This window comes from Bombina bombina, chromosome 9 (assembly GCF_027579735.1).
Source record: "Bombina bombina isolate aBomBom1 chromosome 9, aBomBom1.pri, whole genome shotgun sequence".
Lineage (NCBI taxonomy): Eukaryota > Metazoa > Chordata > Amphibia > Anura > Bombinatoridae > Bombina > Bombina bombina.
This window is the reverse complement of record NC_069507.1, coordinates 42,874,503-42,889,478: the sequence shown is the minus strand read 5'-3', so window position 1 is coordinate 42,889,478 and position 14,976 is coordinate 42,874,503. Positions and strand designations below refer to the sequence as shown.

Sequence of the window (14,976 nt, the reverse complement as noted above, 5' to 3'; positions counted from 1 at the left end):
TAAAGATACCAAGAGAACAAAGAAAATTTGATAATAGGAGTAAATTAGAAAGTTGCTTAAAATTGCGGCTCTATCTGAATCATGATAGAAAAAATGTGGCTTTCATATCCCTTTAAAGGGACACGAAACCCCCAAAAATTACTTAATGATTCAGATAGAGAATACAATTTTAAACAACTTTCTAATTTACTTCTATTATATAATTTTTTACATTCTCTTGTTATCATTTGTTGAAGGAGCAGCGATGCACTACTGGTTTCTAACTGAACACATGGGGGAGCCAATGGCAATCAGTAAATATAAGGAGAAGGGGACAGCACTCTCAGACCGGACCGGGTACACATCCCATGACCCCTTTTTTTATTGTGTGCTGTAGAATCAGTAAATATATGCAGCCCCCAATGCTGCTCCCGAGCTTGCCAAGATAAACCTTTAGGCAAAGGATAACACGAGAAGGAAGCAAATTAAATAATAGAAGTAAATTGGAAAGTTGTTTAAAACTATATTCTCTATCTGAATCATAACAGAAAATGTTTGGGTTTCATGTCCCTTTAAGGACAAAACTATTGCATGTATAATGAGTTAAACAGCATAGCCCATGCACAAGGTAATCCATGTATAAAGTTGATAATCTAAGTTGCATTTCCTTACCCAGAATCCATAGCTGCAATAAAACACTGATATATACATTTCCTCCAGTTATTTTAATTGATTGAACAATAAGGATGTTTATAAAAGAGTCTGATAAAAAAAAATGCACATATTCGTAAGTGAAGATTCAGTAACTCAGTAGCATTTCCCCAACAAATAAAGCATAAAACTCATCATTTATTTAGACTATAGTGACTTCTGGCGCTTTTAGAATTTGGAAGAATCTGGATTGTGACTGTGCGCTGCAACCTTAAACACATAATCTGCCCTAAGGCAATATAGAAAATATATATATAAAGGCAAAAAAAAACCTTTGTCTGAAAATGTCTGCATAGAGTTGGATAGAAGCCTTTTATTCATGCTCGAGTGCATGGGAATTACTGCTGAAATATTACATGGATGGTGCCCATGTAAATGGTAAAATTCTTATCAGCGTCTGCTGCTTAAAAGTTCATTTAATAAGATTTACAGCCTCTTTTATATTTTGAGGATGTAAAGAGCGAAAGTGCAAATACCTGAAGCCTCAGAGATGTAAATGTGTCCTGTAACTATACATCCAGTTCCTAGACTACATTCTATACATATTACAGTTTTGTGAATAGTAGATGCTATATGTGCTGAAATAACCTTCCATTCACCTGTCACTATTAATGGGTGAATGCCCTTTTGGTATATAATTGAATGTTTTTTTTAATACATTTTCAATAAAGATTATTGCTTTTCATTTTCTGGACTCGAGTGTGGTATTTAGCATCTATTCTTGTTTAGCATCTATTCTTTGTTGGAGAATGATTCATTATTAAAAAAATAACAAATCTTGACCACATTTGATTGATCTAAATAAACATTGATAGTTTAACAAATGTTTATTTTTCTCCTTTTTAAATTTAAAGGGACACAAAACCTAAAATTTTCCTTCATGATTCAGATAGAACATTCAATTTTAAACAACTTTCTAATTTACTTCTTTCTCCTGTTAAGTGTGGTCAGTCCACGGGTCATCATTACTTCTGGGATATTAACTCCTCCCCAACAGGAAGTGCAAGAGGATTCACCCAGCAGAGCTGCTATATAGCTCCTCCCCTCTACGTCACCTCCAGTCATTCTCTTGCACCCAACGAATAGATAGGATGTGTGAGAGGACTGTGGTGATTATACTTAGTTTCATACCTTCAATCAAAAGTTTGTTATTTTATAATAGCACCGGAGTGTGTTATTCCTTCTCTGGTAGAATTTGAAGAAGAATCTACCTGAGTTTTTTCTATGATTTTAGCCGGCGTAGTTAAGATCATATTGCTGTTTCTCGGCCATCTGAGGAGAGGTAAACTTCAGATCAGGGGACAGCGGGCAGATTAATCTGCAAGAGGTATGTAGCAGCTTATTATTTTCTGACAATGGAATTGATGAGAAAATTCTGCCATACCGATATAATGTAAACTCAGCCTTAAATGCAGTAGCAGCAACTGGTATCAGGCTGTCATGTATGTATATTTTACACTTCAGTATTCTGGGGAATGGCACTTCACTGGAATTATACTGTATGCATAAGACTTTAGCCTATTTGCAGGGACTAGCAACAGGCTTTTTAATAACACTTAACTTATTTATGTTAAACGTTTTTTGCTGGCATGTAAAATCGTTTAATTTTCTGAGGTACTGGGTGAAAAAATGTTTTGGGCACTGTTTTTTTTTTTTTTTCCACTTGGCAGTCGTTTTATTTAATTTATGACAGTTTACTGATCTCTCTCACTGTTGTGTGTGAGGGGGAGGGGCCTTTTTTGGTGCTTTTGCTACGCATCAAAAAATTCAGTCAGAAGTTTATTTTCTTCCCTGCATGATCCGGTTCATCTCTACAGAACTCAGGGGTCTTCAAAACTTGTTTTGAGGGAGGTAATCACTCACAGCAGAGCTGTGAGATTGTAGTTGACTGTGATAAAAAACGTTTATTTCTGTATTTTTTTTCTGCTATCAGGGTTAGTTATCCTTTGCTACTGGGAGCAATCCTTTGCTAAAAGTGTGTTTTTTACAAAGATTTGATGCTATAACTTTTCAGTTTATCAATTTTCAACTGTCATAACTTTTTCTGTGCTTCTTATAGGCACAGTACATTTTCATATTATAGTAAATTACTTGAAAAGTATTTCCAAGTTGCTAGTTTATTTGCTAGTGTGTTAAACATGTCTGATTCAGAGGAAGATATCTGTGCTATATGTGCTAAAGCCAAAGTGGAGCCCAATAGAAATTTATGTACTAACTGCATTGATGCTACTTTAAATAAAAGTCAATCTGTACAAATTGAACATATTTCACCAAACAACGAGGGGAGAGTTATGCCGACTAACTCGCCTCACGTGTCAGTACCTGCATCTCCCGCTCGGGAGGTGCGTGATATTGTAGCGCCGAGTACATCTGGGTGGCCATTACAAATCACATTACAGGATATGGCTACTGTTATGACTGAAGTTTTGGCTAAATTACCAGAACTAAGAGGTAAGCGTGATCACTCTGGGGTGAGAACAGAGTGCGCTGATAATATTAGGGCCATGTCAGACACTGCGTCACAATTTGCAGAACATGAGGACGGAGAGCTTCATTCTGCGGGTGACGGTTCTGATCCAAACAAACTGGATTCAGATATTTCAAATTTTAAATTTAAGCTGGAAAACCTCCGTGTATTACTAGGGGAGGTGTTAGCGGCTCTGAATGATTGTAACACAGTTGCAATACCAGAGAAAATGTGTAGGTTGGATAAATATTTTGCGGTACCGGCGAGTACTGACGTTTTTCCTATACCTAAGAGACTTACTGAAATTGTTACTAAGGAGTGGGATAGACCCGGTGTGCCGTTCTCACCCCCTCCGATATTTAGAAAGATGTTTCCAATAGACGCCACCACACGGGACTTATGGCAAACGGTCCCTAAGGTGGAGGGAGCAGTTTCTACTTTAGCTAAGCGTACCACTATCCCGGTGGAGGATAGCTGTGCCTTTTCAGATCCAATGGATAAAAAGTTAGAGGGTTACCTTAAGAAAATGTTTGTTCAACAAGGTTTTATATTGCAACCTCTTGCATGCATTGCGCCTGTCACGGCTGCAGCAGCATTTTGGTTTGAGTCTCTGGAAGAGACACTTGAATCAGCTCCATTAGATGAGATTACACACAAGCTTAAAGCCCTTAAGTTAGCTAACTCATTTATTTCGGATGCCGTAGTACATTTAACTAAACTTACGGCTAAGAATTCCGGATTCGCCATTCAGGCGCGCAGAGCACTGTGGCTAAAATCCTGGTCAGCTGACGTTACTTCTAAATCTAAATTGCTTAATATACCTTTCAAAGGGCAGACCTTATTCGGGCCCGGGTTGAAATAAATTATCGCTGACATTACAGGAGGTAAAGGCCATGCCCTGCCTCAAGACAGAGCCAAACCTAAGGCTAGACAGTCTAATTTTCATTCCTTTCGTAATTTCAAAGCAGGAGCAGCATCAACTTCCTCTGCACCAAAACAGGAAGGAGCTGTTGCTCGCTACAGACAAGGCTGGAGACCTAACCAGTCCTGGAACAAGGGCAAGCAGGCCAGGAAACCTGCTGCTGCCCCTAAGACAGCATGAATTGAGGGCCCCCGATCCGGGAACGGATCTAGTGGGGGGCAGACTTTCTCTCTTCGCCCAGGCTTGGGCAAGAGATGTCCAGGATCCCTGGGCGTTAGAGATCATATCTCAGGGATACCTTCTGGACTTCAAATCCTCTCCCCCAAGAGGGAGATTTCATCTGTCAAGGTTGTCAACAAACCAAATAAAGAAAGAGGCGTTTCTACGCTGCGTTCAAGATCTTTTATTAATGGGAGTGATCCATCCGGTTCCGCGGTCGGAACAAGGACAAGGGTTTTACTCAAATCTGTTTGTGGTTCCCAAAAAAGAGGGAACTTTCAGGCCAATCTTGGATTTAAAGATCCTAAACAAATTCCTAAGAGTTCCATCGTTCAAAATGGAAACTATTCGGACAATTTTACCCATGATCCAAAAGGGTCAGTACATGACCACAGTGGATTTAAAGGATGCTTACCTTCACATACCGATTCACAAAGATCATTACCGGTATCTAAGGTTTGCCTTTCTAGACAGGCATTACCAGTTTGTAGCTCTTCCATTCGGATTGGCTACGGCTCCAAGAATCTTCACAAAGGTTCTGGGTGCTCTTCTGGCGGTACTAAGACCGCGAGGAATTTCGGTAGCTCCGTACCTAGACGACATTCTGATACAAGCTTCAAGCTTTCAAACTGCCAAGTCTCATACAGAGTTAGTACTGGCATTTCTAAGGTCGCATGGATGGAAGGTGAACGAAAAGAAAAGTTCTCTCTTTCCACTCACAAGAGTTCCCTTCTTGGGGACTCATAGATTCTGTAGAAATGAAGATTTACCTGACAGAAGACAGGTTAACAAAGCTTCAAAATGCATGCCGTGTCCTTCATTCCATTCAACACCCGTCAGTAGCTCAATGCATGTAGGTGATCGGCTTAATGGTAGCGGCAATGGACATAGTACCCTTTGCACGCCTACATCTCAGACCGCTGCAATTGTGCATGCTAAGTCAGTGGAATGGGGATTACTCAGACTTGTCCCCTACTCTGAATCTGGATCAAGAGACCAGAAATTCTCTTCTATGGTGGCTTTCTCGGCCACATCTGTCCAGGGGGATGACATTCAGCAGGCCGGACTGGACAATTGTAACAACAGACGCCAGCCTACTAGGTTGGGGCGCTGTCTGGAATTCTCTGAAGGCTCAGGGACAATGGAATCAGGAGGAGAGTCTCCTACCAATAAACATTCTGGAATTGAGAGCAGTTCTCAATGCCCTTCTGGCTTGGCCCCAGTTAACAACTCGGGGGTTCATCAGGTTTCAGTCGGACAACATCACGACTGTAGCTTACATCAACCATCAGGGAGGGACAAGAAGCTCCCTAGCGATGATGGAAGTATCAAAGATAATTCGCTGGGCAGAGTCTCACTCTTGCCACCTGTCAGCAATCCACATCCCGGGAGTGGAGAACTGGGAGGCGGATTTCTTAAGTCGTCAGACTTTTCATCCGGGGGAGTGGGAACTTCATCCGGAGGTCTTTGCCCACATACTTCGATGTTGGGGCAAACCAGAGATAGATCTCATGGCGTCTCGACAGAACACCAAGCTTCCTCGTTACGGGTCCAGATCCAGGGATCCGGGAGCGGTTCTGATAGATGCTTTGACAGCACCTTGGACCTTCGGGATGGCTTATGTGTTTCCACCCTTCCCGATGCTTCCTCGATTGATTGCCAGAATCAAACAGGAGAGAGCATCAGTGATTCTAATAGCGCCTGCATGGCCACGCAGGACTTGGTATGCAGATCTAGTGGACATGTCATCCTGTCCACCTTGGTCTCTACCTCTGAAACAGGACCTTCTGATCCAGGGTCCCTTCAAACATCAAAATCTAATTTCTCTGAAGCTGACTGCTTGGAAATTGAACGCTTGATTTTATCAAAACGTGGTTTTTCTGAGTCAGTTATTGATACCTTAATACAGGCTAGGAAGCCTGTTACCAGAAAGATTTACCATAAGATATGGCGCAAATACTTATATTGGTGCGAATCCAAGAGTTACTCATGGAGTAAGGTTAGGATTCCGAGGATATTGTCTTTTCTACAAGAAGGTTTAGAAAAGGGTTTATCCGCTAGTTCCTTAAAGGGACAGATTTCAGCTCTGTCCATTCTTTTACACAAACGTCTGTCAGAAGTTCCGGACGTTCAAGCTTTTTGTCAGGCTTTAGCTAGGATCAAGCCTGTGTTTAAAACTGTTGCTCCACCATGGAGTTTGAACTTAGTTCTTAATGTTTTACAGGGTGTTCCGTTTGAACCCCTTCATTCCATTGATATCAAGCTGTTATCTTGGAAAGTTCTGTTTTTAATGGCGATTTCCTCGGCTCGAAGAGTCTCTGAGTTATCTGCCTTACATTGTGATTCTCCTTATCTGATTTTTCATTCAGACAAGGTAGTTCTGCGTACTAAACCTGGGTTCCTTCCTAAGGTGGTCACTAACAGGAATATCAATCAAGAGATTGTGGTTCCATCTTTGTGTCCTAATCCTTCTTCGAAGAAGGAACGTCTGCTACACAATCTAGATGTAGTCCGTGCCCTGAAATTTTATCTACAGGCAACTAAGGATTTTCGACAAACGTCTTCCCTGTTTGTCGTTTATTCTGGTCAGAGGAGAGGTCAAAAAGCTTCGGCTACCTCTCTCTCTTTTTGGCTTCGTAGCATAATACGGTTAGCCTATGAGACTGCTGGACAGCAGCCTCCTGAAAGAATTACAGCACATTCTACTAGAGCTGTGGCTTCCACTTGGGCCTTTAAGAATGAGGCTTCTGTTGAACAGTTTTGCAAGGCTGCAACTTGGTCTTCTCTTCATACTTTTTCCAAATTTTACAAATTTGACACTTTTGCTTCTTCGGAGGCTGTTTTTGGGAGAAAGGTTCTTCAGGCAGTGGTTCCTTCCGTTTAAAGAGCCTGCCTGTCCCTCCCGTCATCCGTGTACTTTAGCTTTGGTATTGGTATCCCAGAAGTAATGATGACCCGTGGACTGACCACACTTAACAGGAGAAAACAAAATTTATGCTTACCTGATAAATTCCTTTCTCCTGTAGTGTGGTCAGTCCACGGCCCGCCCTGTTTTTTATGGCAGGTTAAAAAATTTTTTTTGAATTATACTCCAGTCACCACTACACCCTTTGGCTTCTCCTTTCTCGTTGGTCCTTGGTCGAATGACTGGAGGTGACGTAGAGGGGAGGAGCTATATAGCAGCTCTGCTGGGTGAATCCTCTTGCACTTCCTGTTGGGGAGGAGTTAATATCCCAGAAGTAATGATGACCCGTGGACTGACCACACTACAGGAGAAAGGAATTTATCAGGTAAGCATAAATTTTGTTTTTATCTCATTGTTGTTCATTTGGTATCCATTGTTGAAAATAAGACATAGGTTAGCTCAGGAGCAGCTGATTGGTGGCTGCACATATATACCTCATGTTATTGGCGCACTCATGTGCATTGCTGTTTCTTTAACAAAGGATAGCAAAACAATGAAGCAAATTAGATATTAGAAATAAATTAGAAAGTTGATTAAAATGGTAAAATCTATCTGAATCATGAAAGAAAAATATTGGGTTTCATGTCCCTTTAACTTGAAAATGTAATTCTCCATAAGATTCTCTGTTAAATTCTCCAAATTTAAAAAAATAAAAATAAAAATGTGGAACACTACATAGCGCATAGCTGCATATTATTATTATTATCAGTTATTTGTAGAGCGCCAACAAATTCTGCAACGCTAATAGCTATTGGTTTTATGTGCAGGGGAATTTTTATATCCATACCTGATTGGCCACAGCACACAAGATAAGATAAACAAGACACTTCAAAGAGAGAGTCGGGGGAATGCAAAACAATGAATATTTTTCTAACAAAATGACAGTTGCTGGTTACTAAATCTAACAACAACTGAATGTAACACTTAGACACTCATACGATAAATTAACATTTGAATGTTGATTGTTTATGTAGCGTATCATGTCCGCCGCACATCGATAAATGCAGACAGAATACGCAGTCAGCATTTATAATTGCACAAGCAGTTCTTGTGAACTGCTGATGCAATGCCGCCCCTTGCAGATTCACGGCCAATCCCCGCTAGCAGGGGGTGTCAATCAACCCGATCGATCAGGCGGACAAATTATGGAGCAGCGATCTTTATGGTCATATGGAGCTTGATAAATCGGCCCCTTAATACTTACATTAACGCGCTCTGGAGAGAACTGCTAACCCGATCCTCTTCTTGCTATGTCCTAAGTTTAGTGCAGGTCCTGTTAACTAAGAAGAGGATCAGGTTAGCGTGCTCTACATAGAGCGTTAAAGTAAGTATTGTAGCTACAATTGAACTATTCACCTGTAGCTTTAACGAAAATAAATGTAAACATTTAACAAAAATTCATTTTATTTTTAAACTAAACGAAAGCTGAATAGTGCCGGGAACGAATATTTAGGGAAATGAATTTCCTCGAATATTCGCTCCGAAAATTTCTTACAATTTTTTTTTTCCCCCTGCACATCCCTATTAAACAATAATGTGAGACATGATGCTGTACGCAATGCAAAAATTACCCTGAGAATAATATGTAGATGTATCTTTTAAAAATTATATTAGGCAAGTCAAATATTTAATCCAAAATTTAATGTTTAGTCCAAAGTAATGTTGTTTAAAAGCTTGTTGTCCTTCCTGCTGAGGACAGTTAGGGATAGTTTTAAAGACACATGAAAGTAAACATTTTTATTTCATGATTCAGATAGAGCTTTCTAATTCAATTTGAGTATCACATTTTCTTCATTCTCTTGATTTCTTTTATTGAAAAGCAGGGACATAAGCTTGTGTCTGGAGCAGTATACGGCAGCAGTTTTGCAAAAATGTAATCCATATGCAAGATCACTAGATGCAGCATTATTTCCTGCCATATGGGGCTATTTGATAATAGAAGAAAAAAAATCTAAACTTTTTAAGTTGCTTTGTCTGAATCACACAAGAACTATTTTAGGTTTCAAAACCCTTTAAGTAAGTTACTAGAATGCAAATCTTGTCCCTTTAAAGGAATATTAATGAGCACAAATAAAATGCTCTAATGGGGTGGAACATTACACTATCGCTAGAAGAGAGATATGCGTTTATGCAATTAAACACCTTTGCAGGTTAAACACGACAGACAGGTTTAGATCAGCAATACACTTCATCTCTGGAGCTGAACATGGCTGGTGATGATTGGCTACATGCAGGACTAGTGATGTCTGACTATGTGCATATGCCTCTCCTAAATTGGTTGAGCATCTGTGTCCAGCTCCAAACCAATAGTGCGTTGACTTTATCTAGTATTTCACCACTGCAAAGAGGTTAAACACATTTATTTATTTTCATACAATAGTCAGATAACAAATTGCTATACCACATTAGAGCATTTTATTATTGCTCATTAATGTCCCTTTGATATCAAGGGGAACATTTGTTCTAACATTTGAATCTCAAAATACCATCATTCACCCATCCTTTACCATAACTTTTGTGTTTATGACAATGATACTGCACAGAAATGTCCAAACTCTTGCCAGATAAGTTCTGTCCTCTGCAATCTTTTCTCAGACAGTAACTGTGTGCGTATGGTACAGCTCGGGGTAGTGCACCAACTCTTAGACCTTCTGGAACTGCATGTGGAAGAAGGGGATGTCGCTGTGCAGCATGCAGCCCTCAGCGCTCTACGGAACCTTGCAATACCAGGTAACCACCACAACAAGCAGCCCTCAGGGCTTTACACAACCTTGCAATACCAGGTAACCACCACAACAAGCAGCCCTCAGGGCTTTACACAACCTTGCAATACCAGGTAACCTACACAACATGCAGCCCTCAGCGCTCTACACAACCTTGCAATACCAGGTAACCAACACAACACGCATCCTTTAGCGATTTTACACAACCTTGCAATACCAGGGAACCAAAGCAACACGCAGTCCTCAGCTCTTTACACAACCTCACAATACCAGGTAACCAACACAACATGCAGCCCTCAGCATTCTACGGATCCTCACATTACCAGGTAACCAAAACAACATGCAGCCCTCAGAGTTCTATAGAACCTCACAATACCAGGTAACCTACACAACATGTAGCCCTCAGTGTTCTACGGAACCTCACAATACCAGGTAACCAACACAACATGCAGTCCTCATTGGTCTATACAACCTTGCAATACCAGGTAACCAACACAAATACCAGGTAGCCAACACCAATACCAGGTAACCAACACCAATACCAGGTAACCAACACCAATACCAGGTAACCAACAGAACATACAGTCCCCCCCAGTGCTCTACACAATCTTGCAATACCAAGTAACCAACACAACATACAGTCCTCAGTGCTCTACACAACCTTGCAATACCAGGTAAAAAACACAACATACAGTCCCCAGTGCTCTACACAATCTTGCAATACCAGGTAAACAACACAACATACAGTCCTCAGTGCTCTACACAACCTTGCAATTCCAGGTAACCAACACCAATACCAGGTAACCAACACAACATACAGTCCCCAGTGCTCTACACAATCTTGCAATACCAGGTAAACAACACAACATACAGTCCTCAGTGCTCTACATAACCTTGCAATACCAGGTAACCAACACAACACGCAGCCCTTAGTGCTGTACACTACATTGCAGTTCCTGGTACCCAACATAACATACAGTCTTCAGTGCTCTACTCAACCTTAAAATACCAGGTAACCAACACAGCATTCAGTGCTCAGTGCTCTACACAACCTTGTAATACCAGGTAACCAACAAAACACACAGCCCTAAGAGATCTACACAACCTTGCAATACCAGGTAACCAACACAACATGCAGCCCTCAGCCCTCTACACAACCTTGCAATACCAGGTAACCTACACAACATGCAGCCCTCAGCGCTCTACACAACCTTGCAATACCAGGTAACCAACACAACACGCATCCTTTAGCGATTTTACACAACCTTGCAATACCAGGGAACCAAAGCAACACGCAGTCCTCAGCTCTTTACACAACCTCACAATTCCAGGTAACCAACACCAATACCAGGTAACCAACACAACATACAGTCCCCAGTGCTCTACACAATCTTGCAATACCAGGTAAACAACACAACATACAGTCCTCAGTGCTCTACATAACCTTGCAATACCAGGTAACCAACACAACACGCAGCCCTTAGTGCTGTACACTACATTTCAGTTCCTGGTACCCAACATAACATACAGTCTTCAGTGCTCTACTCAACCTTAAAATACCAGGTAACCAACACAGCATTCAGTGCTCAGTGCTCTACACAACCTTGTAATACCAGGTAACCAACAAAACACACAGCCCTAAGAGATCTACACAACCTTGCAATACCAGGTAACCAACACAACATGCAGCCCTCAGCCCTCTACACAACCTTGCAATACCAGGTAACCTACACAACATGCAGCCCTCAGCGCTCTACACAACCTTGCAATACCAGGTAACCAACACAACACGCATCCTTTAGCGATTTTACACAACCTTGCAATACCAGGGAACCAAAGCAACACGCAGTCCTCAGCTCTTTACACAACCTCACAATACCAGGTAACCAACACAACATGCAGCCCTCAGCATTCTACGGATCCTCACATTACCAGGTAACCAAAACAACATGCAGCCCTCAGAGTTCTATAGAACCTCACAATACCAGGTAACCTACACAACATGTAGCCCTCAGTGTTCTACGGAACCTCACAATACCAGGTAACCAACACAACATGCAGTCCTCATTGGTCTATACAACCTTGCAATACCAGGTAACCAACACCAATACCAGGTAACCAACACCAATACCAGGTAACCAACACCAATACCAGGTAACCAACAGAACATACAGTCCCCCCCAGTGCTCTACACAATCTTGCAATACCAAGTAACCAACACAACATACAGTCCTCAGTGCTCTACACAACCTTGCAATACCAGGTAAAAAACACAACATACAGTCCCCAGTGCTCTACACAATCTTGCAATACCAGGTAAACAACACAACATACAGTCCTCAGTGCTCTACACAACCTTGCAATTCCAGGTAACCAACACCAATACCAGGTAACCAACACAACATACAGTCCCCAGTGCTCTACACAATCTTGCAATACCAGGTAAACAACACAACATACAGTCCTCAGTGCTCTACATAACCTTGCAATACCAGGTAACCAACACAACACGCAGCCCTTAGTGCTGTACACTACATTGCAGTTCCTGGTACCCAACATAACATACAGTCTTCAGTGCTCTACTCAACCTTAAAATACCAGGTAACCAACACAGCATTCAGTGCTCAGTGCTCTACACAACCTTGTAATACCAGGTAACCAACAAAACACACAGCCCTAAGAGATCTACACAACCTTGCAATACCAGGTAACCAACACAACATGCAGCACTCAGCCCTCTACAGAACCTTGCAATACCAGGTAACCAACACAACATGCAGCCCTCAGCGATCTACACAACATTGCAATACCAGGTAACCAACACAACATGCAGCCCTCAGCACTCTACGGAACCTTGCAATACCAGGTAACCAACACAACATGCAGCCCTCAGCACTCTACAGAACCTTGCAATACCAGGTAACCAACACAGCATACAGCCCTCACTTAGCCCTCTACACAACCTTGCAATACCAGGTAACAAACAAAGCACAAAGCAATCACGCTACACAATGTTGCAATACCAGGTAACCTACACAACATGCAGCCCTCAGCGCTCTACACAACCTTGCAATACAAGGTAACCTACACAACATGCAGCCCTCAGCGCTCTACACAACCTTGCAATACCAGGTAACCAACACAACATGCAGCCCTCAGCACTCTATGGAACCTTGCAATACCAGGTAACCAACACAACATGCAGCCCTCAGCGATCTACACAACATTGCAATACCAGGTAACCAACACAACATGCAGCCCTCAGCACTCTGCGGAACCTTGCAATACCAGGTAACCAACACAACATGCAGCCATCAGACCTCTACAGAACCTTGCAATACCAGGTAACCAACACAGCACACAGCCCTCACTCAGCCCTCTACACAACCTTGCAATACCAGGTAACAAACAAAGCACAACGCCATCACGCTACACAATGTTGCAATACCAGGTAATCAACACAAACCACAGCACTTTATTTCATACCATGAGATTTATCAAGGTCCAGTCAAGGTTTGGGATTTAGCTTTTGAAAGGTCATCATCACAAATAATAGTTTGTCTGTAACTTACTGAAAGATCAGACATTATATATGTGAAATCAGGGACTTGGGTTTGCTTTGCTGCAGGATTAAAACTTGCTTTAGATTTCTCAACTGTGTTGGTAAAGCGGCAGCATAAAAATCTAATATCACTGTATCAATGTCTAAACCTCCAGCAAAACATATTATTTCCTTTTCTTTCAAAAGATGAAAAGACAGTAAATACAGAAGCTGAATAAATAGTATTACTTTTATAGAGAATGTGTCATATAGCTCTAAATATAAAATGTATAGTTGTAAAATTAAAACGATGCTTTAAAGGGACATAAAAGCAATTACTAAATAATGTACAGTACTATATTAATTTATTATTGTAGAGAACTTTTTGTTTAACCTCCATAAAGATGTTAAACGCATAAAAAGTATCAGTGTGGAAGTTTCTTGTGCAATCCCACACACTGCTCTTGCACTAACAATAGCACGAGAGCAGGGGCTGCCAGTCAAATCATCCATAGTTTCTTAATGTTGGCCACAGTTAGGGTTGTGCGAACCTGCAGTAAAAGGGGAGAGAAGGGCTTGATAAATAAGCAACTTTCTAATTTACTCCTATTATCAATTTTTCTTTGTTCTCTTGCTATCTTTATTTAAAAAGCAGGAATGTAAAGCTTAGGAGCCAGCCCATTTTAGGTTCAGCACCCTGGAAACCGCTTGCTTATTGATGGCTACATTTAGCCACCAATAAGCAAGTCTAACCCAGGTTCTGAACCAAATATGGGCCGGCTCCTAAGCTTCACATTCCTGCTGTTTAAATAAAGATAGCAAGAGAACAAAGAACAATTGATAATAAGAGTAAATTAGAAAGTTGCTTAAAATTGCTGCACTATCTGAATCATGAAAGAAAAAATGGGTTTAATATTCCTTCAAAGGGCAGCAATAAATTACTGATCCTGAGATGAACACAGCCAATGAGCAGCAGGAAGTGACGCACAAACGGTGCATGTCAAGAACTCCAATTCATCGAGAACTCCAATATGACGTCACTTCTGGCAGCAGATTACACTAATTGCCTCCATTGCGCATGCAAGCGCGCAGCCAAGATTTTTTATCTGATAAGAATCGGACCCTTGGGGAAAACTTATCGAATTCTCCAATAAAATATAGTGCGCGTGCGGATTTTTTATGACGCTAAAAAAAAGCCAGACCCGTGAGAAGAATTTATCGAGTGCTCCAAGAACAGCTGGTGCGCATGCGCGCATTTTCTTAGAAACATGACACATAACGTGTAAACACCGGGCCGCCTGCTTCTCACGAGCTTTACCCTCAGGCCGAGCTGACACATTTTTTGCTTTTTACAATATTCAGCTGCGAAACCGCTAAGCACTCACAATGTTTATTATCAATGATTGTTTATTTCTCTAAGCTACTTCATTTTTGCAAAAGTCCATGTTT

At 41.3% G+C, this 14,976-nt stretch overlaps 1 protein-coding gene across 1 annotated transcript in view; it reads left to right on the top strand.

Moving 5' to 3' along the window:
- LOC128640376 (rap1 GTPase-GDP dissociation stimulator 1-like) overlaps window positions 1-14,976 on the top strand; it is a 148,498-nt gene that overhangs the window by 93,059 nt on the left and 40,463 nt on the right. Inside the window, exon 9 of the mRNA XM_053692871.1 lies at window positions 9,859-9,993. Within this exon, the coding sequence (XP_053548846.1) occupies window positions 9,859-9,993 (135 nt within the window). The remainder of the gene's footprint in view (window positions 1-9,858; window positions 9,994-14,976) is intronic.